This window comes from Ostrea edulis, chromosome 3, assembly GCF_947568905.1.
Source record: "Ostrea edulis chromosome 3, xbOstEdul1.1, whole genome shotgun sequence".
Classification (NCBI taxonomy): Eukaryota; Metazoa; Mollusca; class Bivalvia; order Ostreida; family Ostreidae; genus Ostrea; species Ostrea edulis.
Genome location: NC_079166.1, coordinates 61,316,766 through 61,341,273, shown reverse-complemented (window position 1 = coordinate 61,341,273; position 24,508 = coordinate 61,316,766). Strand labels below are relative to the sequence as shown.

General features: G+C 36.4%; 3 protein-coding genes across 4 annotated transcripts; all 3 read left to right on the top strand.

Moving 5' to 3' along the window:
- The first annotated feature begins 1,432 nt into the window (after positions 1-1,432).
- LOC125674255 (glutamyl-tRNA(Gln) amidotransferase subunit A, mitochondrial-like) lies at positions 1,433-14,504 on the top strand. Of its 2 annotated transcripts, none has more exons than XM_048911383.2 (10): positions 1,433-1,485; positions 3,404-3,566; positions 4,617-4,824; positions 5,511-5,684; positions 6,119-6,294; positions 9,729-9,841; positions 11,820-12,012; positions 13,406-13,523; positions 13,833-14,038; positions 14,308-14,504. In XM_048911383.2, the coding sequence occupies exons 1-10, from the start codon at positions 1,462-1,464 to the stop codon at positions 14,478-14,480; spliced, it is 1,548 nt and encodes a 515-aa protein (XP_048767340.2). In that variant the 5' UTR covers positions 1,433-1,461; the 3' UTR covers positions 14,481-14,504. The 2 variants fall into 2 exon arrangements, with proteins under 2 accessions (XP_048767340.2, XP_056014404.1); XM_056158429.1 differs by lacking the exon at positions 1,433-1,485 and adding an exon at positions 1,635-1,706.
- Positions 14,505-17,042: 2,538 nt separating this feature from the next.
- On the top strand, positions 17,043-17,740 carry LOC130046590 (uncharacterized). The gene has a single exon (XM_056158430.1). The coding sequence runs from the start codon at positions 17,043-17,045 to the stop codon at positions 17,535-17,537; it is 495 nt and encodes a 164-aa protein (XP_056014405.1). The 3' UTR covers positions 17,538-17,740.
- On the top strand, positions 17,439-20,997 carry LOC125673646 (uncharacterized). The gene is made up of 3 exons (XM_048910301.2): positions 17,439-17,517; positions 18,223-20,075; positions 20,499-20,997. The coding sequence occupies exons 2-3, from the start codon at positions 19,589-19,591 to the stop codon at positions 20,939-20,941; spliced, it is 930 nt and encodes a 309-aa protein (XP_048766258.2). The 5' UTR covers positions 17,439-17,517; positions 18,223-19,588; the 3' UTR covers positions 20,942-20,997.
- Positions 20,998-24,508: the final 3,511 nt, after the last annotated feature.

Genomic DNA, 24,508 nt, shown 5'->3' with positions numbered 1-24,508 from the left:
GTGTTATATGATATGATAAATAGTAATGATCTCATACCCAAATCAATTCAAAAATGGAACACTGAATTATCTGTACATTTAGAAGGCAATGCTTCTGTCAAAGAGCTATTTAAAGTTTGTTTTAAAACATGTATTGATACCCAAGTTCAGTGGTTGCAGTACCGAATTCTTTATAAGCTTCTTCCTACGAAATATTACCCCAAGAAAATCAGTATAATTTCAGATGATTGTTGTTCGTTTTGTAAAGAAAATGTAGAAACAATGCAACTTATGTTTATATCTTGTTCTTATACTTTAGCACTTTGGAATAATCTTAGCAAGCATATTTTCAGAAAAACATCAAAAAGAATTGGTTTTAATGTTAGTAATGTTATTTTTGGTGAAACGCCTCTCAGTTTGTGTAATAAAGTTGTTAATTTCATAATTTTGTATACCAAACAATATGTTTTCAATTGTTCAAAACAAAACAAAATTCCTCATATTACTGGGCTAATACATTATCTTTCTTTCAAATACAAAGTTGAAAATTTTGTACGGCAATTAAATCATGTGAAGATTTGAAATTAGACAGACTTTGGGAAAACTGGAAAACTATTTTTGATCTGTAACCTAGAATAAGAAGTATTCAACCAATAATGCTGAACTAGTAGTGTGAAAGAGTGTGAGAATGTATAAAATGATTAATATGTATCTTCATTATTATTACTGATGATTATGTGAATATGGAAAAAGAATAAATTATGAAGAAGAAAAAAATAAAATTAAAAAATGCAACCAGGCATGCATGTAAACTATGGACGTTTCGATGCCCACGATGCAGATCTGCTTGAAATTAGACGATGAATATAGAAAAAGAAGTAAATGGGCAATCATGAAGAATTTGTTGTAACTGCAACAAATTATCCGAATCCCCAATGGCAAATATGTGAAAAATAAATCTTTTGAAGGAAAATCAAATAAAGTTTCAAGAGCATAAATGAAACATTGTATGGGTCGTCTTCAATGCACAGTAAGACTTACTCAAGTCTATAATGTTCCTGTGGTTTTTTGGTTTATTATTTTTTTTTTATCAATTTTATACAGTTACAGTAAAGTACTAAATATAAAGACTAACTATAGGTTTACGAGAATTACACATTAGTATGCGTAATTAATTTGAGGTTTAAAAGTGTTTGAAATAATTAAATACTGGTGTTATTGCTGAAATATATAGATCTAATTCACTTTTTGGTGACAAAATCACAGCTCTTTAAAATCGAGTGTATCTTTTAAATCATTAATGGGTCCGCAAGGGTGGGTCAGTGAAGTTTTTCTTGTATTCCTTGTTTTAGAAATCTGCTAGAATAATTCTACGTATGTCCTGAAGCGTAGCATAAAGCGGTATATTTTATAGTGATCCGCTCCAAATTTTCAGAAATAATAAAGTCTCCCATTGACGCATGCGTAGATATTCCGGATGTCATGCTTTCCTTGACTTTACGAGAGGTGATCATAATATAAAATTTGTATTCTGTTTAATTTTGCATTTACTGTGGAGGTTTTAAAAAGTAAATATATATCTCCAATCAACATTGTTTGCTTATTTCAAAATTTTGCTGTTTATTATAAGTTTGGGTTCGAATTCGAATTTCCTCATTCTATTGGCTCTTTGATTCCGAATTTCCTCTTCGTACAGTATCACTGGTGAATGGCTAATCTCGTCGAAGGTAAATATATGGACTGGCAGTTCTGGAAAAAGGCATAAGTCCAAATACCCAGCCCCGACGAATTGCGCTGAGATTAGTACACGGGCTCGTCACGAAATTTTTCTCTTATTGAAATTTGACATCGTCTATTCTATATTTACGTATGGGTAAATATAGAATAGAGAGGGTCAATTCGTGACGAGCCTCTGTGATTTATATGGTGTCTCGATAGGGCCATGTGCAAAAGCGATATTACGCTAAAACACAACACCCCGTCGCGCTAGTATTACACAACACGCTTTCACGCTGACACACCATTGCACTATCACGCCAATACACAACACGCCATTTCGCTGTCACGCTAAAACGCAACACGCCGTTGTGTTGTCAAGCTAACTCACCATTGCACAGTTACACTAATATACAACATGCTATCATGCTAACACACAACACGCTGTCGTGCTGTTACACTATTACACAACAAGCCATCACGCTAATCACAGGAGTTGGCCATTTTATCAATAAAATAGAAATATATGAAAAATGGGCATGAATACTACCACTGAGCTTCGCGAGCGTAGCGAGCTCGCAAAGCTCAGTGGTAGTATTCATGCTCATTTCTCATATACATGTATTTCTATTTTATTGATAAAATGGCCGACTCCTGTGCACTAATACACAACACGTGATCGCACTGTTGAGCTAACACGTTGTACGCGTGTGATAGTGCGATGACGTGTTGTGTGATAGCGCGTTTTAAGAAATCAGGGGTTGAAACTAACTTTTTATGCCACCAGTCCAGTCGGATTTAGATGGGGTATAATTTCAACCAGTTCGCAGAAAAATTTACCAGTCCACCAGAATTTTCCAGACTTAATTAAACATATTTTGTTCATGTTATTAAAATGAAATATGTAATTTGACTCTTTTACAATATGCCTTAGACAATATTGTAATACCTATGTGAGATTTATACATGTATGTATTAATCAGGTTTGCCTGATATCTACAGAGAACTGAGGGATGCCAAATCCTTGTTTAAGATTCACAAGTATACAAGTATTTTCCAGAATGACGTTTTAAAAATTTGATCAGTCCCACCGGACTGACTAAAACAAATATCAGTCAGTCCGCCAGACTTTTAACCAGTCACGGACTGATGGGCATATGTTAATTTCGAGCCCTGAGAAACGCACTATTACGCTTTTGCACATGGCCCTATCCGGACCTCAAGATAGATTAGTGAATGGCAAGTTCCTATAGTTTAAAAGTTGATAATGTTTTCCTTTTTATAAGCTTCTTATATATGAAGTGAGGATTTAATGTTAAATCTAGGATCTAGAGAGGGCACACATCATATGTTCAAAAGGGCACTTTTTGTCACAGCAAGATAATTTTGGGCACCTTCATTGTGTCATACTATGATAGTACTGTAATAGAATGACCATTTAGCCTCTTAAAGTTAATACCTGCTGCCTTGATTTTAAACTTTCAATCAACCTTGTGAAATAAAAAACAAATGTTTATGTTAACAGATATTTAAAAAATATATATGGAGAAAAAAGGGCATGGCGCAGTTAAAAAGGGCATGGTGCCAGCCAAAAAGGGCATGCTGCAGTGCCATGCTAGTTTGCTTTAGATTTAACACTAGGCTTGCTTATATATGAAGTAAGGCTTGCTAATTCTGACCAAGATAAGCAATTCACACTTACTTGCAGGTTATAAGCAAGCTGAAGGATGGTTCAGTATCAGCTGCAGAGTTATGTGAGAAATGCATTGCTAGAGCAAAGAAAATAAAAGAGCTGAACTTCATAGTGACAGAAAACTTTGACCAGTGCAGGAAAGAGTCTGTGCAATCGGCCAGACTGTGGTCTGAATATGGTAAGTAAAGAAGTTAGAACATACTTTTTAACTACACATATTATGATCTATCAATATATGTGATATTTTGATATCGTTATGGAATAATTTCTTTATTTCTAAATCATTTTTGTATGTTTTCAGAAATACACTGTATATGAAATAGTTGAATTCTGGAAAAAAACAAAACTTAGGGTACAGCAGATCTCTTTTCTTTCAAATAGTCATTACTAATAGGATCATGTTCAAATTGGGAAATTTTTAGCTCACCTGAGCTGAAAGCTCAAGTGAGCTTTTCTGATCACCCGTATTCTGGCGTCTGTCTGTCCGTCTGTCCGTCCGTCTGTAAACTTTTCACATTTTCAACTTCTTCTCAACAACCACTGGGCCAATTTCAACCAAAGTTGGCACAAAACATCCTTAGGTAAAGGGAATTCTAAATTGTTAAAATAAAGGGCCAGGCCGCCTTCCGAGGGGAGATAATCAAGAAAAGGTAAAAATAGGGTAGAGTCATTAAAAAATCTTCTTCTCAAGAACCACTGGGCCAGAAAAGATGAAATTTATAGATAAGCTTTATTAGGTAGTACAGATTCTAAATTGTTAAAATCATGGCCCCCGGGGGTCGGATGGGGCCACAATAGGGGATCAAAGTTGTACATACAAATATATAAGGAAAATCTTTAAAAATCTTCTTCTTAAGAACCACTGAGCCAGAAAAGCTGAGATTTATATGAAAGCTTCCTTATATAATGCAGATTCTAAATTGTTAAAATCATGGCCCCCGGGGGTCGGATGGGGCCACAATAGGGGGTCAAAGTTTTACATACAAATATATAGGAAAAATCTTTAAAAATCTTCTCAAGAACCATTGGGCCAAAGAAGTTCACATTTACATGAAAGCTTTCTGACATAGTGTAGATTCAAGTTTGCAAAAACCATGGCCTCCAGGGGTAGGTTTGGGGCCATAATAGGGACTACGGTTTTACATGCAAATAGATATGGAAAATCTTCTGATATGGACCAAGGTGACTCAGGTGAGCGATGTGGCCCATGGGCCTCTTGTTATTTCAGTTACAGGACGTCATCAAGAATGGCGAAAGTTTGGTGGAATTCCATTTGCAATTAAGGACAACTTCTGTACAAAGGATATTAGGACAACTTGTGCCTCCAAAATGCTCAGTAATTTTGTACCTCCATACACTGCCACTGTGGTTCAAAGGTTACAGGATGAGGGAGCTGTTATTATTGGCAAAACTAACATGGATGAATTTGCTATGGGGTGAGTTGTGGGCAAAAGCAAGAGTTGTCCCCTGATCATCCTGTGCATAAGTTAAGTTAATAAGTTAATAATGCTTGATATATGATGGAAGAGTAATGAAGATCAGTATATATAACAGAGTTACTATTGCATGATAAAGAGGCATGGGCACAATATTTGATCAAATGAAATTGACATGTTTTATTATAGAAAAAGAAACGTTTCATATTAAATAAGTGAATTAAGATATTTTTTACACAGGATTATAGGCAGACATACTTTGTATTTAGTACATAAAATCTGGCTCCCAAAATCGTGTTTATGAACATGTATGTCATAGTCAAGAAACCACATGCGGAGGTGAGAACTCCCAAGATTTCTAAAAAGTATGTCAAATGCACTCAACATTTTTCACCAAAGCCATCAACTTTGGGCCATGCTGATAGTTGAGTCATGTGACATGTAAACATAGATAAAGCTCACGCCTTGTTTTGAAAATGAAAAGTTTAGATGTCCCAAATACATCTTAGCATCAGATTTTGATATTTTGTTGCTCTATATTTTACACAATCAAATACTATGATTTTCAGTTAAATATCTAAATAATTTTTTTTGTACCAAAACTGTGTCCATACTCTTTAATAGTATTTTAAGAACAAATCCTTTTTTCCCCATAAAATGCTGATGACCAGTTTTTGGTTTAATAGATCAGGAAGCACAGACAGTATATTTGGACCAGTAAGAAATCCCTGGAACTACAATTTTTGTCAGTTACAACACACAGGAGGTTCTGAGGAACAGGGAGGGTCAGCTGACTGGCACATCGCCGGGGGGAGCTCAGGGGGCAGTGCTGTAGCCATAGCAACTGGAACATGTTTTGGGTATCATATAAGAGATAATTATTGCAGTTATATATGTATCTATTAACAAAATTTTATACATGACTACACGTAGAGAAAAATAGATCTATGAACTTTTTCATACTTAAGTGAATTTGATTATCAGAAATACAGTTGTACTTTGGTATCTCAAACACCGATATTTCGAATACTATGGATATATCGAAATGATTCGGAAGTCCCAACCACTTATTCTGTAGTATTTTACCTTCGATATCTCAAATCCTCGGATATCTAAAAAAAAAATTATCAGTCCCTTCGAGTTCCGAGATAACGAGGCTTGACTGTACAGATTTGTCCATTTAACAATTGGTGTGATTATAAAGGTGTGTATATACATGTAGTTAGGCAAACTTAGTATGTCAACATAAGATGTATCATTGAATTGATAGCCCTGTACTTTGTAATCTCTACAGGGCCTTTGGTTCCGATACAGGGGGCTCCACCAGGAATCCTGCAGCATACTGCGGAGTGGTAGGTTTCAAGGCAACTTACGGACGCCTGTCCAGACACGGCCTGATTCCACTGGTTAACTCCCTTGATGTACCGGGAATACTGACCAGAAGTGTGGATGATGCAAGTCTCATATTCAGTAGGTTGATATTTTTATGCCACCGTAATCGGGGTATATAGTTTTTGGTCCATCCATCCATCTGTCTGTTTGTTTGCAAAAACTTTCACCTTGGCCATCATTTTTAAATGGATGGTGATAGGGCTTTCATATTTCACATGTATATTCCCTGTGACAAAACATTTCCTGTGGTACTAAAGTGTTTGACCTCATGACTTTGGGAAATGACATACTTCGTAAACTTTTCTGCTGCATGGGAGCATCATTGTTTCAGAAACACTTCTTGTAATGAATCATGCTTTTACACAAAAAGTAAATATGTACAAGAGTGTTCAAAGACCCCCACCAAGGCCCCCAATATCTTTTTGTCCAACATCTCCGTAAACAAAACCCAAAAGTATTCTACAAACATTTCCGAAAAAGAAAGCCAAAAAATACTCCAATAGACTTAGAATCATTCCACACTCATTTTAAAGATTTAGCTACATCTGTTCCCACAGAAGATTATTCTAATGTGGAAGACACGGGACCTACAGTTTTTAATGAACTAGATATGGAAATTACCGAGAAAGAAATATCCGAAGCTATTGATCAATTAAAACGGGGGACATCTCATGGTTTGGACTATATTTTGAATGAGTATTTCATGGAATTTAAAGAATTTTTTGTACCATATTTGCATATTATTTTTAATCGAATCTTAGCATCAGGATTTTTTCCAACACAATGGTCTGACGCTGTTATTGTGCCTGTTTTCAAAAAAGGTGATCCTTCCGATCCAAATAATTACAGAGGAATAAGTCTTGTTAGTTGTTTCTGCAAATTGTTTACTTCCATACTAAACAGAAGACTCGTCTCATGGGCAGCCTCGTATGATATTATTTCAGATGCACAATTTGGTTTTCAACCCAAGCTAGGTACTACGGAGGCAATTTTTGCGCTTCATTGTCTTATAACACAATCACTCCAATCCAAAAAACGATTATATTGTTGCTTCGTGGATTATAAGAAGGCATTCGATTCAGTTAACAGGGAAAAATTGTATAGAAAATTAAAACACTACGGTATACAAGGGAAGCTGCTTACTATTGTTCGCTCCATGTATAGTAGGATTAGAACCTGTGTAAAATTCTCTGGTCACATTTCACAATTTTTTGAAAATCACATTGGTCTATTACAAGGAGAAGTGTTGTCTCCCCTATTTTTTGTATTGTATGTGAATGACCTTGAAATTGAATTTATCAAAAAAGGTAATCATCCGACTGATTTACAGTTATTAAGTCTTTATATTTTGATGTATGCTGATGACATGGTGTTGCTTGCAGAATCAGTTATTGAACTACAAAATATGTTAAATACAATGCAAAGTTATACAGATGAATGGGATTTAGTTGTTAATGTAGCAAAAACTAAAATTGTTGTATTTAGAAATGGTGGGAAGATTCGCACAGATGAAAAATGGGTGTATAAAGATGAAAGTATAGAAGTATTAGATCAATTTGTTTACTTGGGCGTTTTATTTAATTTTAATGGTAAATTTTTGGTAACGCAGAAACAGTTAGCATCACAAGGTCGCAAAGCATTATTTGCCCTTAAATCAACTATAAAACAATTGTATTTAAATCATTGTACCTTATTCTCCCTTTTCGATACCTATGTCTGTAGTATTTTGAATTACGGATGTGAAGTGTGGGGATTACATAAAGCACCTGACATTGAAAAGGTTCATCTGGATTTTTTAAAATTTGCACTTGGTGTTCGTAAAAACACTAATACAACCATGGTAAATTTTGAAACAGGGCGTTTACCATTGTATTATGTTCGTATTTTGAGAATGTTCAAGTTTTGGTTTAAACTATTGCAGTCTGAAAATTGTATACTTAATGCTGCATATGAATGTTTATACAATATCTGTGAAAATACAAAGCACACAAATCGTAACTGGGTTACTTTTATCAAGGAACAACTTGATTGTTTGGGACTTAGTTATATGTGGCATGATCAACATAACTTAAATAGCCATGTTTGTTTGCCAATAATACAACAAAGATTGAAGGATCATTTTATTCAAAATTTACATAGCAACATGCAGTATGAATCAAAATGCACTATTTACAAACATTTGGTTGATAATTTTTGCTTGCAATATTACCTAGAAAAATCTATTCCTAAATTGTACAAAAAGGGTATCTCCAAAATAAGGCTATCATCACATAATTTATCCATAGAAACTGGCAGACATAAAAATGTACCACGTGAAAAAAGGTTTTGTAAAACATGTATCACTGAAATTGAGGATGAATACCACTTTTTGTTAGTCTGTCCTGTATATTGCCAGATTAGAGCTAAATTAGTGAAGAAGTATTACTGGAGTAAACCCTCCATGTTCAAATTTATACAACTACTAAGTGTGAACAATGTTAAAGAACTCTGTAACTTGGGGAAATTTATCTGTAGAGCTCTTGAACTAAGAACAGTCCATAATATGTAATTTGTATCGTCATTCTCCTTTTTTACTATCACTATACTAGTGTATTTACTATATACTATTGTATGCTAGATGTCTTTGAAAGAATTGGCCGTTTATTTTCAGCTTTGTAATTATTATCCATGTTCAATTTTGTTATAATGCTATAAGATGTATGTCTTTCGCAATAAAGTTATTATTATTATTAAGTACACATACAATAAATTGCAATCTAAACACTGATTAAAATCAGCTCCTTGATCTGCTCCTTTTTACATGAGGTAGCAACAACTTAAAAATAAAGGAGCATTGATTACACACAAACATAGACACATGCACAAATAAGACTGAAAGCATAACGTCCAAGACAGAAGTTGCAAGTCATCAGATAAAGGTTTTGCAGGTAGAGAGGATTTCCATTGTGATATTGATAAGGTGATAAGATTATGGACTGTAGGGATTATATCTAGCTATGGACTGTAGGGATTATATCTAGCTAGCGGTTTACTCCGTATGTTGACACAGTTTAGGAACACTACAGTTTACTGCCATCAGTAGAAACATATTAATAAGCATCAGTCTTGTAAAATCTGTTGAATTCCAGTCCGTGTGCATTCTGTTGTCTTGTGAAATCCATGGACTTTCACTTTCTCTGTCTTGTAAAATTCATGGACTTTCACTCTCTGTCTTGTAAAATCCATGGATTTTCACTTTCTCTGTCTTGTAAAATCCCTGGACTTTCACCCTCTGTCTTGTAAAATCCCTGGACTTTCACCCTCTGTCTTGTAAAATCCATGGATTTTCACTTTCTCTGTCTTGTAAAATCCCTGGACTTTCACTCTCTGTCTTGTAAAATCCATGAACTTTCACTCTCTGTCTTGTAAAATCCATGGAGTTTCACTTTCTGTATCTTGTAAAATCAATGGAGTTTTACTTTCTGTAGTTTGAAAAATCCATGGACTTCAAGTCTGTGTTTCTGTTTGAACAGATGCTGTAGCAGGCCATGATGTAAGAGATGCCACATCAGTAACAGATCCATTGGAAAAATTTACACTGCCTGATGACATTAGTGTTAAAGACCTTCATATAGGTATCCCAAAGGTATGTTGTTTAGGAGTTTATATTGCCTGATGACATTAGTGTTAAACACCTTCATATGGCCATTCCAAGGGTATAGGTTTGATGGTTTTACCTATGTATTTGACAGTTTAAAGCAAGATGGTTGGATATTGACTCAAAGAATAACTAACTGTGTAATCTTCTGTTCTTCATTTCATTTGTTTTTGTAAAATTGTCCCTGTATTATTTATTGCCAAGGTTTGTTGTTCTCATACATGCCAACTTTTGAAAATCCCCATGGGGGATTTTGCGCGCGACGACCTTTTTTCAACGCTCAAAATTCACGACATTTTACCATGAATAAATATTTGTCTTTTTCAAATAAAATATCAATCTAATCATTATACATGTATCATACATTAACACAACATCAAGTGTGTTTGACCATTAACTTTAACAAAACTATAAAAAAAAAAACAACCCACTTTGAAAGATTTTTATTAAAAGCATCTATTCAGCAAAAAATCTTCTCCAACAAGTCACATACATATTATCAAATAATACTTAAAGTTGCATCCTTTTACACCATATACACATTGGCTGGTCTATATATCAAAATTTGAATTAAAGCACATGCAGTTAGGTACGACTACAAAGGTGATCTTGGTTGTCTGTAAACATGGGCTTGCAGAGTCTGGCGGAACAATCTGCATTGCAACCAGAAAAGGAGTGATCTGTCCTGCTATGAAGTTTGCAAACAAAACCTTTGCACCCATAACATCTGAAATAATTACCAGGAAAAAAACACATCAAAATATACGTTTTCACTTGTAAATTAAGGCTACTTGCTAATATAAAATTCAGTACAGACTTGTGCGAATTACGCATCACAAAGTCTATTGAATACTACACTATATAGACTATGTAATACATCGCTATAGACAGATAGATTCGGATAGCCTATATTATTTTAGCTGGAAAAACATATATTTGACGTACCTTATTGCATATTTTGGATGCTATCAGCGAGAGGCAAAAAATCGGGAATGTCCGATTGTTTGGTGGTGGCACTATTATCGTTGTCATTCACGTTTGTGTAAAGGATATGTCAATTTGAAATCTGTCTTCCCGATTAATTACTATCAAAACATGCTTCGCACTGTCCAATAAGCACCCCGACACAGGCAGACCAGGTAAATTACATCACCCCGATACCATGCGACACAGGTAAACAGCAATGACTGACTATTGTCCCGATTTCTGATTGGCCAGTTCAGAAATGACGCGGGATTTCAAATTTCGGTTGGAAATGGGGGTTTGTTGTCGTAAAATGGGAGATATTTTAAGAAAATCGGGATTTTGTGGTATTTTTGCAATCCCGATTGGGATATCGGGATTTGCCTTTTCAACTGCTTCAAATCGGGAGAATCCCGCACAAATCGGGAAAGTTGGCATGTATGTGTTCTATAAATAGGTACATTCACAGATATACTAGTGTTGTATTTGTTCTTTTGTTTGAGTTACTTAAAAAGAATTTATTAAAGAGAATTGTTATGAAAAATTCTGCAGGAGATTCAGATACCATTTGAATTGTGTGTATTTTTGAAATGTGATGGGTGTTTGAGGGCTAAGTAAGGGATAGATAAGGTTGGTTGGTTGTATGTTATTAAATGTCCCCCTCAAGAATCTTTCACTCATGTGGAGACATCACCATTGCCTTTGAAGGGTTGCAAAATTTAGGCCTATGCTCGTTGCTTACGGCCTTATAGCAGAGAGGGATCTTTATCATGCCACACCTGGTGTGACACGGGGCCTCAGTTTTTGTGGTCTCATCCAAAGGACCACCCCATTTAGTTGCCTCTTATGACAAACAAGGGGTACTGAAGACCTTTTCTAACCCAGATCCTCATGGGACGACAGATAAGGGAGAGAGAGGAGGGGTAAATAGGGAAGGATGGATGGGTGAAAACCATGTTTATCCCAGCTACAATGTATTAGATGTATATATATTGTATTACAGGAGTATCATGCTCCTGGTTTATCACTGTGTGTTTTGGATGCCTGGCGTCGTGCGGCTGATATGTTTGAGAATGCCGGAGCCAAAGTGACGCAGGTCTCCCTCCCCCATACCCAGTACTCCATTATCTGTTACGGTGTGCTGTGTTGTGCTGAAGTCGCATCCAACATGTCACGATACGACGGAATAGAATACGGTAAGGAGGACTGGTGTCGGGTATAGTCAAATGTGTCCAAGACAAAAACACTCATGATATATTGAAAGTGTTTTTTGTAAATGGCAATCTTTCAAAAGAAACAAATGTATATCACTTTATATTTGAGTTTAGTGTGCACTATCTGCAATGTACATTCCATGTATTTAATATGAATTTTGATTGACAGTTAAACACGCTCATAGTGAACACCTTTATATTGAATTCATGCTTATTGTGAAAGTGATATTTATATGAAAGGAAAATAATGAAAATTTTATTGAATATAACAGAGTTTAGTTATAACAAACATATTTTTCGCTGGCCCTGAAGGTTTGGTATAACTGTGTTTTACTGTGTAATGAAGTTTCGTTATAACAAACTGTTTTTGCTAGCCTTGGAGGTTCGCTATAACCATGTTTTACTATATAATGAAGTTTGGTCATAACAAACTGTTTTTGCTAGCCCTGGAGGTTCGCTATAACCGTGTTTTACTGTATAATGAAGTTTGGTTATAACAAACTGTTTTTGCTAGCCCTTGGGGTTCACTATAACCATGTTGTACTGTATAATGAAGTTTGATTATAACAAACAGTTTTTGCTGGCCCTGGAGGTTTGCTATAACCATGTTTTACTATATAATGAAGTTTGGTCATAACAATCAGTTTTTGCTGGCCTTGGAGGTTTGCTTATAACCATGTTTTACTGTATAATGAAGTTTGGTTATAACAAACTATTTTGCTGGCCCTGGAGGTTTGCTATAACCATGTTTTACTGTATAATGAAGTTTGGTTATAACAGTTTTCTCTGGCTCTAGAGGTTTGGGGTAACAGTGTTTTACTGTATAATGAAGTTTGGTTATAACAAACAGTTTTCGCTGGCCCTGGAGGTTTGGGGTAACTGTGTTTTACTGTATAATGAAGTTTGGTCATAACAAACAGTTTTTGCTAGCCCTGAAGGTTCGCTACAATCGTGTTTTACTGTATAATGAAGTTTGGTTATAATAAACAGTTGTTGCTGGCTCTGGGGGTTTGGGGTAACTGTGTTTTACTGTATAAAGAAGTTTGGTTATAACAAACAGTTTTTGCTAACCCTGAAGGTTTGCTATAACCGTGTTTTACTGTATAATGAATTCTTTTTCGCTATTCCTGGAGGTTTGCTATAACTGCGTTTAACTATGGAATGTTTTATTTTAGTGCTGGTCTTCTATAAATGTCATTTCATTGTGAGGTGTAATGAAGTATAGTCATATGTTTGTATTTATATGTAGTATCTGTAGGTTTATATTTAGTATCTGTATGTTTATATCTAGAATCTATATGTTTATATTTAGAATTTCTATGTATTTAGTATCTATATTCAAATAAGTATAGAATATTGTATTTTGAATGTTCAGGTCACAGAGCAAACGTTCAGGATTCTACAGAAGAGTTGTATGCAGTCACCAGACACGAGGGCTTCAACAATGTTGTCAGAGGACGGATTCTAGCCGGCAACTTCTTCTTACTGAGGAGGTAAATAAAACAGGCACACTCAGAAGGTCAAAGTTCAGAAAAATCAAGCTCAATCAATTCTTGTGGCCATGAGGCTAACACATGAAAATAATATCTCAATTCAATAGTATGACCGATTTTATCGTCATATATTTATTTTTGATTGTCTCTTATGAGTACAATTTACTGTTTATACATGTATGTACAAGGCATCTAATAGGGACCGGGTATTGTAGTCACATTATGTATTTTTAGAAAACCAAATAGTTGCTTCATTATGGGCTAAAGAGTGGCTGCTTGGGGTTGAACTATTATGGTTATCCTTTTTAGGAACTATGATGATTACTTCATAAAAGCCCAGAAGGTGAGGAGACTGATAGCTGAGGACTTTAGGAAGGTGTTTGAGGGAGGGGTGGACATACTCCTGACTCCTACGACCCTCACTGAGGCCCCGACATATTCCTGGTTCACTAAGGAAGACAATCGGACCAGGGCAGAGGAACAAGATGTCTTCACCCAGCCCATCAATATGGCAGGTTAGTCTGGAAGAGTTTAGCTTTAGTTACTTTGTAGAGACAATACTAACCAGTATATATTGTAAACAGTAAATATAATTCTTCATAATCTCAACTTTTGTATTCAACAACAAAAGATAATCTAAAATTCAATTGAGATCAGACTTGGCAAGCTTTCGTTTTATCTGTCATCTATGTCGGTCTTGTTTGTATAATGCACAGCAATATGGAAAAAGATACTCTTGCCAAAATCAATGATTTATTAAAAATGATATACTGTTTATGTACAGGAGTTCCGGCCATCACTGTCCCAGCCTCACTTTCACCGTCAGGACTTCCTATTGGTCTTCAGTTTGTAGGACCAAACTTTCACGACCGACAAGTATTGACTGTGGCCAAGTGGTTTGAACAACAAACAAACTTTAAACAACTAGATTTAAATTACCTGATTGATAACTCCTGATGAAAATAAATTGATATTACTACATGATATGTGTTTATCTATGTTTTGTACTGTACATGGGTGTAGATGTTATAGTATGATGTTAAAGGGTTTGTAGATCTATACATGTGTTAAATACAAAACCATGCTGTGTTCATGGTTACATTTTTGAAAGAGGAGAGGGAGGTATTCTTCTAAATAGACAAAGTGACATGCCCTGTTTTTGTCAGCCAGTAAAAAGGGGCGATATGTTGAATAAACAAGATGGCAGGCCCCGGTTTTTCTCAGTCACCAGTAAGAGGGGCGATATTTGAGTGGTATATGGATGACAGAAATATTTGGAATGCCAGTGTTGAGGAAATGCTCCATCTACACAGAAGTGGTAGTACATGTCAGAAAGAAATAAAGCAGAACATCAGGTTGGGACTTAGAGTAATCAATTTTTCAAACAATAATAGACTGATCTCAAAACGTTATTGAAAGAATTTGATGCCCCCTCCCCATTTCCTTGAAGCAAAATTCACAACTGACAAGATACATGTATCAGCACTGTCTGGTCCCTCAATTTATACATAAGAATTAAAGCAATATGCAAGTGACTGAATATCGAAATGAATAAACAAGGTTTTTCTACTATGACTTTGACCTTAAGAAACATTAGGCATCAGGTGCTGTGTGCCGAGTTTGATGACCCTAACCCCAATAGTTCAGTCTGTATTCTACTTACAAGGTTTCCCTACTAAGTGATACCACGACCTTGACCTTTGACATTGATAAACATTAGGCATCTTCCTCTCATCATGGTGATCAAATTTACCAATTTGTAAGATCCCGGAGCTTGCGGTTCGGTCTGTATCCTGCCTACAAGGTTTCCCTACTAAGTGATACCACGACCTTGACCTTTGACATTGATAAACATTAGGCATCTTCCTCTCATCATGGTGATCAAATGTACCAATTTGTAATATCCTGGAGCTTACAGTTAATTTTGCATTTTGTCTACAAGGTCCGTGCAGACTAACGGACGGAGGACGCCATACAATAATCCATCCCGTTTTTGACTGGCGTTTAAAAATATACACCAGCCAGACGAGATGAGCTTAGCTTATTCTAGCTGCAATAATGTAGCCCAATCCAATTTTTTTTTATTCTGACGTTTTCGGGATAGGGCTACAATTCCATAGGATCTCCATAATGGTGCAAAATAATTTTATGAATAACCGATAATAAACTCTGTGTATTAGTCCCAAATGTTGTTTATACCAAAAGGAGTACCAACTTTGTGCTCGGGCATGTCTAATAAAGGTGTTTTTCATTAAATATAATGTACAGCATGCAAAATTCTTCGTCTGCTCCGCCATGCTTGTTATCGCGAGATCTCGTAGGTGGATCTAATGAAAAGCCTAAACATTGACAATCAGCGCGAAAATGTAGTTATTCGAGCCACTTCGACAAAGGAAGGAAAATCATATTGTTGCAGAAAGAATTTACACTCTGCTGTTCGGTTTTTAACTTGATATTAAATTCAAACCTTCTCAATACCGACGATATAGCTTTCGCCTCCATACTTGTCCATTGATGTAAATACCACCTTATATGGCATATGCAAATGACTTGACAACCGGAAGTTGAAACTTCAGTACATCAAACATGGCGCACAAATATGAATCGAGAAACTGGGATTTATCGAAATTGTTGAAAACGGTAGAATAGAGCCTCACAAATCTAAAGTTGTAGGTTGTAAATTTATATATTGACTAAGAAACATAGAATATCATTTTATTTACGTAAAGAAAGTCAGGAAATGTTTAGAATGAGCGCAAATGTTGCGGGAGTGAATCACTCCCGCATTTGCACCATTACGGAGATCCTAAGGAGTTGTAGCCCTCTCCCTAAAAAAAAAAAAAAAAAAAAAAAAAAAAAACAGAGAGGGCTACATTATTGCAGCTAAGCTTATTCATGTCGTAAAAGGTGATGGTCAACAGGACTGTAATGATGAACACACCGCGGGGGCGGATATGTCACTCTGATTCTGACATTTATCGTAGAATTTTATGGATACCCAAGTCACTTTACCAGAACACCAACACATCACAATTTGTGTACGAGCGTAGCATACATATGCAGTGGTGGATTCAGAGGGGGCGGACCTCTCCTTTTAACCACAAAGTTACAAGACATTACTTGCATCTGTAGATGACCAGATTTGGATTTCTCGAAAAAATCCCAAACCTTAAGTTTTCTTTTATTTGAGCAGTCAAGAGTTTAGTAAAATCTCAAACTTTCAAATTTCGACTTTATATTATTTTGAGAAATCCAGACCAGGTTGAAAAACAATCCAACCCTGCACAGAAGATACTTGACTTTCACATTTGAGGGGCCCTCCTTTGCGGAAATCCTGGATCCGCCACTGCCATATGTATAATTAATACACGTAGCTAGAGTACATTTAGAAGTTATAACGTGATAAGACGGGACGGTCTACTGATAATTAGAGACTGCTGACCGTTATCTATGTACAGTAGGACTTGGGTAAGACATTTGAGAATTATCGTACAACTGCAATAATCTCTTATTCATACCATGACTGGATGGTTTAAATTTGTCCTCATAAATTATGTCCTAAAACATTGTGCATTAGCCACAGACATTGATGGGTCTGGTCAAACTGAGCAAACATTGAAAGTTCTTCAAGGCACCGCGGAAGATTTAAAAGACAGTGCTTTAATTCAAAAACAACGATATGAATACTTAGAACTAAAGTTATTAGAGAACAGAGAGGAACTCAAGCAGTTGAAGATTCAATATGATAGAAATATTCACGAACTGGAGGCTCGCGTGCGTGAACTAGAGGTCGCTGCAATGAACCGAGACCGTCAGGTTATCACATTGAAACAAGAGAAAGAGGAAGACAGGGAATACATCCACAAGGTAGAAGAGCGCCTTGCAAAATTGGAGAAAAAATTTAAAAATGCTTGTCAATTACGGAATTGTTCCACAAATTTGGTCAGTGAAAATACACCATCGCCGAAGAATGATAGAGGAAAAAGAATTCAAAGTAAGGACTATTTCTTATAGGGTTTGCTACTGACTGTCTACAGGAATTTGTAACTGACTGTCTACAGGAATTTGTGGGTTGTTAAAGTCCATTAAAGGCGAAGCAAAGTCAATTCTTCTATGGACTTTAACTATCTGACAAATGTTTGCAGATAATCAGTATCAAACTTCATAGGCGTAGCTTGGGTTTGAATATTACCGAGGCAGGGGGTCTGGGAGGCGCAGCCCCCCAGAAGCTGTCGACATTTTAACAACGTAAAAGGTTTTTTTTTTGTTTTTTTTTACCGAGGCAGCTGCCTCGGTTGCCTTAATGGAAACTACGCCACTGAACTTGTTTGTTTTATGTGAATATTTATAAGGAAGAAATACGTATACAATTAAAAAGACATTCTAGTTGTCAAGTTAACGTCTACATTTTCCTACTTTCGGTCTAAAGCACAAACACGTGACGTGTTTTATCCAATGAGCGAGCTTCGTTAAACTTCGAGGATATGCTGTCTTTCTGCATGCTGTAGCTAGATATTAATTTTTTAAAAAGACATCAATGATATTGATTTTGCAAGAGACGTAAATATTGCAGCATAAATTTTGCAATAATAATGAAAGGCTTGGTCTTCTATATTTAAGATTTTGTCATCAAAATACTTTTTTGTGTATGTGTGTGTGCAAAAATCAGTATTTCATGAGTTATACCTCTGTTTTGAAGAAAGACGTCACTCACCTCAATCGGGTACCCATGGTGCAGTTGCATTTTATGCGTACATGTCAACCATTTTACTTTCACCAAGTTCTCAACATGTTCTCGTGTTTGATGTTGTCAAGACAAACACTAGAAACGCATATCGCCCCACAACAGGGGTGTTCAAAGTTCCAGAGTCGGGAGTCTACGTTTTCACCTGGACTTTTCGAACTGGCGGAAACCGTTACCATTCCATTCAGTTAATGATAAACAATGAGGACTGCGGTTCTGTGTATCTCCACCCAGTGAATGGCGCCGAGATAGAGGAGACTGGGATTGTCGTGACTCACGTTAACGCTGGAGACGACGTTTACGTCAGAACACATTCGTCACTTCCTTTAGGGGTTTCCCATTACATCCAAAGTGACACACATGGAAGGTCGTCTTTTGCAGGATGGAAACTTTTTTGAAAGCTTTCAAGAGTGCATTTTGAAATTGTATGCATAAAATGACAAAATTTGAAATTCATTTTACAAGCCGATATTTCTGCTACAGGCATTCAATATTTGTATATTTTATGTGTGAACAGTTAAACAATATGACGAAGGCGTCAGCTTGAAAAATTACCAAGATGTATGTGACCAATATTGAAACTGACGTGTCATCGAGATGTATGTGTCTATGTGACCAATATTGAAACTGACGCGTCACAGAGATGAATTTGACCAATATTAAAACTGACGCGTCACCGAGATGAATTTGACCAATATTGAAACTGACGCGTCACCGAGATGAATTTGACCAACATTGAAACTGACGCGTCACCGAGATGAATTTGATCAATATTGAAACTGACGCGTCACCGAGATGAATTTGATCAATATTGAAACTGACGCGTCACCGAGATGAATTTGACCAATATTGAAACTGACGCGTCACCGAGGTGAAAATGACCAATATTGAAACTGACGCATCACCGAGGTGAAAATGACCAATATTGAAACTGACGCGTCACCGAGATGAATTTGACCAATATCGAAACTGACGCGTCACCGAGATGAATTTGACCAATATCGAAACTGACGCGTCACCGAGATGAATTTGACCAACATTGAAACTGACGCATCACCGAGGTGAAAATGACCGATATTGAAACTGCCTCTATGATTCTAACGTATTCATAGGAGAAAGTTGTTTTACTAAAATAAGGAAACAGTACATCTTGCGTGCTAGTTACAATACACTCAAAAGTTGAACTTCTATAGCGATAAGATTAGAGACTGCTGGCATTTATCTATATAAGGCAGGATTGAGGTAAACATTGAAGAACCATCAGACAATTGCAATAGTCTCTTATTTGCTGTATTCGCACTGCATTTACTAAAATAAAACGATGACAGAATGGTTTACACTCGTCCTCGTATTTTCTATCCTGAAATACTGGACTTCCGCTTCAAACATTGATGGACCTGACCGAATCAGAGAAACATTGAAAATTCTTCAAAACACCGTGGACGACTTGACGGACAGTGCTTTAATTTCAAAACAACGAAATGAATATTTGGAACTAAAGTTATCCGAGAACAGAGATGAACTCAAGCAGTTGAAGATTCAATATGATAGAAATATTCACGAACTGGAGGCTCGCGTGCGTGAACTAGAGGTCGCTGCAATGAACCGAGACCGTCAGGTTATCACACTGAAACAAGAGAAAGAGGAAGACAGGGAATACATCCACAAGGTAGAACAGCGCCTTGCAAGATTGGAGAAAAAACATGAATTAACTTTTGAAAATGCTTATCAACTACGAAATACTTCTACAAATTTGGCCTGGGAAGATATGCGATCACCTTATGATGACAGCACAGAGAGAGATCAAAGTAAGGCAGGATTACATAATGAATATTGAAGTTCGTTATTAGATGTATTGTGTTTCTCTGCATCCTGAAGCTAAATCTGGACATTTAGGTCACCCGAGTCACTCGGGTAACCTATTGTTATTTGTTTTTGTCTGCGTTGGTCGTAAACGTTTGAAGAGTTCTGCTTCTTCTCCGGAGCGCCTTAACATTTTAGCAGGCAAACTGTTTGCATGATTTTATGTAATAAGAAATACTTTGAGAACTATAAAAATAATATTCATTTTGAAGAAACGTTCCTATTGGAATAGAAATGAAAACCGTTTGAATTTATGGACATCTTTCCTGTCGGAATGGGAAAGGAATCGCTCAGAAACCTTTATTGTAGGATTCACGTAAGACGTGATGCGATAAATTTATTCCATGTGTTATACATTTGTTTTACAGAAAGACTTCTCACACCTCCATCAACTACCCATGGTGCAGTTGCATTTTATGCCTACATGTCAACCATTTTACCTTCACCAAGTGCGCAACATGTTCTCGTGTTTGATGTTGTCAAAACAAACACCGGAAACGCATATCACCCCACAACAGGGGTGTTCATGGTTCCGGAGTCGGGAGTCTACGTTTTCACCTGGACTTATCGAATAGGTGGCGATCATGACCATTCGATACAATTAATGATAAACACAGAGGACTGCGGATCTCTTTATCTCCATGCAATGAGCGGTACTGAGATGGAGGGGACTGGGATTGTCGTGACTCACGTTAACGCTGGAGACGACGTTTACGTCAGAACACACGCATCATACCAAGTAGGGACGTCGCATTACATCCAAAGTAATACATACGGGAGATCCTCTTTCGCAGGGTGGAAACTCTTTTAAAGCTTGTTCGCATTTCAAAATGTACCCAGAATTCATTAAAATTGAAATTCATTTCACAAGATGGTTTCTATGTTGAAAAATACACACAAGTATCTATTATTACTAGATTTCATATATGAACAGTAAAATAAAACTATATGATGAAGCTTGAAAAATCACCAAGATGAATTTGACTGATATTAACACTGATGCGTTCCATGACAGTAACTATCCAATATGGACAGGCTGGATATGCTTGATTTTGCTAGTGCTCGGAATCGGATAGGAGTCTGGATATGTAGATCCATGAAGAACATAAGGAACAGTGATCAATCTCTTAAATCCCATACAGAATACAAATTAAGAGACCGGCAAACAAGCCCCTGAACATACCAGAGATGGGCTCTAGTATCTAGGAGAAGTAAGAATCCCTTGTTGACCGGTCACACCCGTCGTGAACCCTCTACCTTGATCGGGTAAACGGAGTAATCCGTAGTTAAAATGAGTATGTAAAGAACGGCCGATCAGTTGATATGAAACACGTCAGACAGCATTCGACGCAATGATAGCTTGTAGTTGCAAATAAGATCATTATAAGGACCATATAAGTTGCGAAATGATGATTTTAAAAACGATACTGTTGAAACCCTTTAACATCAACTTATCATTCAGTAGTAAATTGATCATACACAGAACATGGTCTCCTGTATTGAATTAGTTTTGACATATACACCACTTGCAGGTGATTATTATATATTGCTACACAAACATGGGAGGTTGACGATGGAGAAATGAATTTATCTTGTCATAAAGTTGTGTTGATAGTTTGCTGTTGACATCTATGTTCAATAGAATATCCAAATATGAGACAGATATGACAGAATGTGTTTATTTTTATTTCGAGTTCACTGGGACACCCGGACATATCGAATCGACATATGAATGAAAATTATTGTTAATAAATAAAACGTCGTCTAAATGTGAGTTGAAGGCCTCAGCAAAAGATGTTTTCTTCTCACGTAGAAGTTTTTGAATAAATTCTGCCTTATAAGAATACAACAACGGGTCAGCTTATACTGGAGCACAATTTGCATCCATAGGTATTACAACAGACTACTGGAAGACTTGATAACCAAAGAGTATACGTACGTGAATACTGTCCGTGAGAAACTCCATTCCTTCGTAATATCAGCTTCAGGGTATTTATACGTTATGGCTGAATACAAGACGCGAATATTTCCGTGTTCCATCTTAATTGAAGAAATGATGTCAAAGATTAAAGTCTAATCTTTAATTTATCGTGAGAAATGTATTGTAAAGTGCTAAAAAGTCGTACGTTTTGATGCTGTTGATTTGGGAAAAGTTTCGTGATTTCAAATCAACTAAAAGTTCTTTGGAGTTTTTTTTAGAATCCACCTTTGATTTACACCACTTCTTGTGTATAACACAGTATCTCTGACGTTACTCCATGTCAAGAAATAAAACACCATACCAACGTAAAAGGACACGGTCACGCAGTTTTAAATGCTATTGCATGTTCATGCTGCATTTGTTTAAATCTCGGACGATAAATAGACGGTTAGATTTCGTGATTAATATATATAGAATATCACACTCTAATGTTGATCTCGAACCTGGGATTGGCCCCGAGAGTTGATCTCGGGCGAGGGCCGAGATCACTCGAGGGGCAATCCCAGGTCCGAGATCAACATCAGAGTGTGATATTGTTTATATCATATACCTAAAACACAACAAGTTGATAAACATTTTTTTAAAAATGGGGGGGGGGGGTATTGACCCAAACATAAATACATGGTATACTGTACAACGATATTTGACTATTTCATTCCTTCAGTGAGTTTACTTTAATGGTTATGTTTCCAGTACTATTGGCATTATGAAACATGCTAAAGTCTGGGTTTTGTAGCTTTATTCCACTGCTGGTCACAATAATTGGATGATTAATCATGGACATCCCCTCATGTGGTCTAGAATCTGAACGTTTTTGAACTGCTTGGCTGAGAAACTCGTCATATCTATCGCTGTGCTGTTCATGTACATGTATTACTATTAAGCAGCTCCTAGGGGCTTGCTAATGAATACTAAAATTGGAAATAAGTGAATTATTTTTATTTCTTTTTTCGGATTTACCAAACTCGCCCGTTTTCATTATTTCATATAATTTGTAAGAGTTGTAGAACTTTGTTTACGTGGCGTCATCGTATGAACGGGAATGTTTACAGATCTGATGCTGCTATTTATTTGCTTAGGGAATGTTACCTTATACTGAAGTAAGTTTTTTTTACCGTTTCCCATCTGTTTAGCATCTATAAGTCGTTGAAAAACGTCGGAAGATATTGGTTCTGCTTTTCTCGTTTTATTGCCAAGTCCTCGGGATTTTAGATTTCAGAAATCGTTTTAATTTTCTACATCAAAATTACCGTAAATTAACATTTTGATCTCCATTAGGGCCGGGAATTTCTAATAATGCTTTAGTATCACCCTCCATAATCCTCCCACTGTTTTCTGTCGCCTAGAACGTTGATTGTTTTTAAATGAAGTTAAACGTGTTATTGTTCTAAATAAACAATTGTTACTTGGGTTACCCCCCTTTGCTTAGATACTCGCTACAATTTAGCGCTGTTTTTTAAAACGTTTTTATTTAATTTTTCTGCTTAAATTAAATTTTGTCGTGGAAGAAAGTATTATATTTGAAAAAAATTGTGTCTAACATCATTTTTTCATGTAGTTATGTTAGATTTCAAAAGATTAAAGAAGAAATAGCCATTTGAAATTTGAGGGCGAGACAACCCCTTGACAACGGGCCGAGATAGAGATATCTCGGCCCTTAGGGCGAAACAGCCCTACCTACTTGCAGCTGTCTCACCCTAGCCAAGATAGGTGTATCAGGGTTGATACACTACTAGGTATATGATATACATGCATATTTGCTACAGTATTGAAAATTGTAGCCGTGGTTCAGAAATTGGGACCCGTAATATGTTATAGCACATGCACTTACATGTTCCGATGTCATAGATGACAAAGACTTCACGGAGGCGCGAAATTTGAATTTTAGCGTTCCCTAGTTATATTTGTAGAGTACCCTTTTCCACCGTAGCATTGCATCCACCTACACAAAATACCTTTCCTCCCCAAAGTGTCACGTGATCCCTTTTCCCGAATAGACACATTGTCCGCGCATGATTTTTAAAAACTGAATAGTCACCGTATTGTAACGCCTCTTACATGTAAGTTATCTATTGTGACAGTATCAATTTACTGCTCCACAGGGATGTCTGTATGTTTGTAAGTACTGAAGTGGCATAAATAGGTTCGGCTACTCTAGTAGAGTAACGGTCGTAGAAGTTGATTTTATTAACATTTTCATTGAGCAAGACGAGAACGTGTAATGTATCACGATTGATTTAATATTCTTTTACATCCCTCTCGAGAATTTTTCACTCATATAGAAACGTCAACATTGCCGGTGAAGGGCTGCAAAATTTAGAACTATGCTCGGTGCTTATAGCCTTTGAACAGGGAGGGTTCTTTAGCGTGTCACACCTACTGTGACACGGAACATCC

What these genes read in the sequence shown, in the direction of transcription:
- LOC125674255 (XM_048911383.2), top strand. Translation starts at nt 1,462, where the DNA reads ATGCTTTCCTTGACTTTACGAGAG. An exon ending in ATGGATGAATTTGCTATGGG is followed by an intron (nt 4,825 to 5,510) that starts GTGAGTTGTGGG and finishes TTGGTTTAATAG; the next exon opens with ATCAGGAAGCACAGACAGTA. An exon ending in GCAACTGGAACATGTTTTGG is followed by an intron (nt 5,685 to 6,118) that starts GTATCATATAAG and finishes TAATCTCTACAG; the next exon opens with GGCCTTTGGTTCCGATACAG.
- LOC130046590 (XM_056158430.1), top strand. Translation starts at nt 17,043, where the DNA reads ATGACTGGATGGTTTAAATTTGTCCTCATAAATTATGTCCTAAAACAT.
- LOC125673646 (XM_048910301.2), top strand. Translation starts at nt 19,589, where the DNA reads ATGACAGAATGGTTTACACTCGTCCTCGTATTTTCTATCCTGAAATAC. An exon ending in CAGCACAGAGAGAGATCAAA is followed by an intron (nt 20,076 to 20,498) that starts GTAAGGCAGGAT and finishes TTTGTTTTACAG; the next exon opens with AAAGACTTCTCACACCTCCA.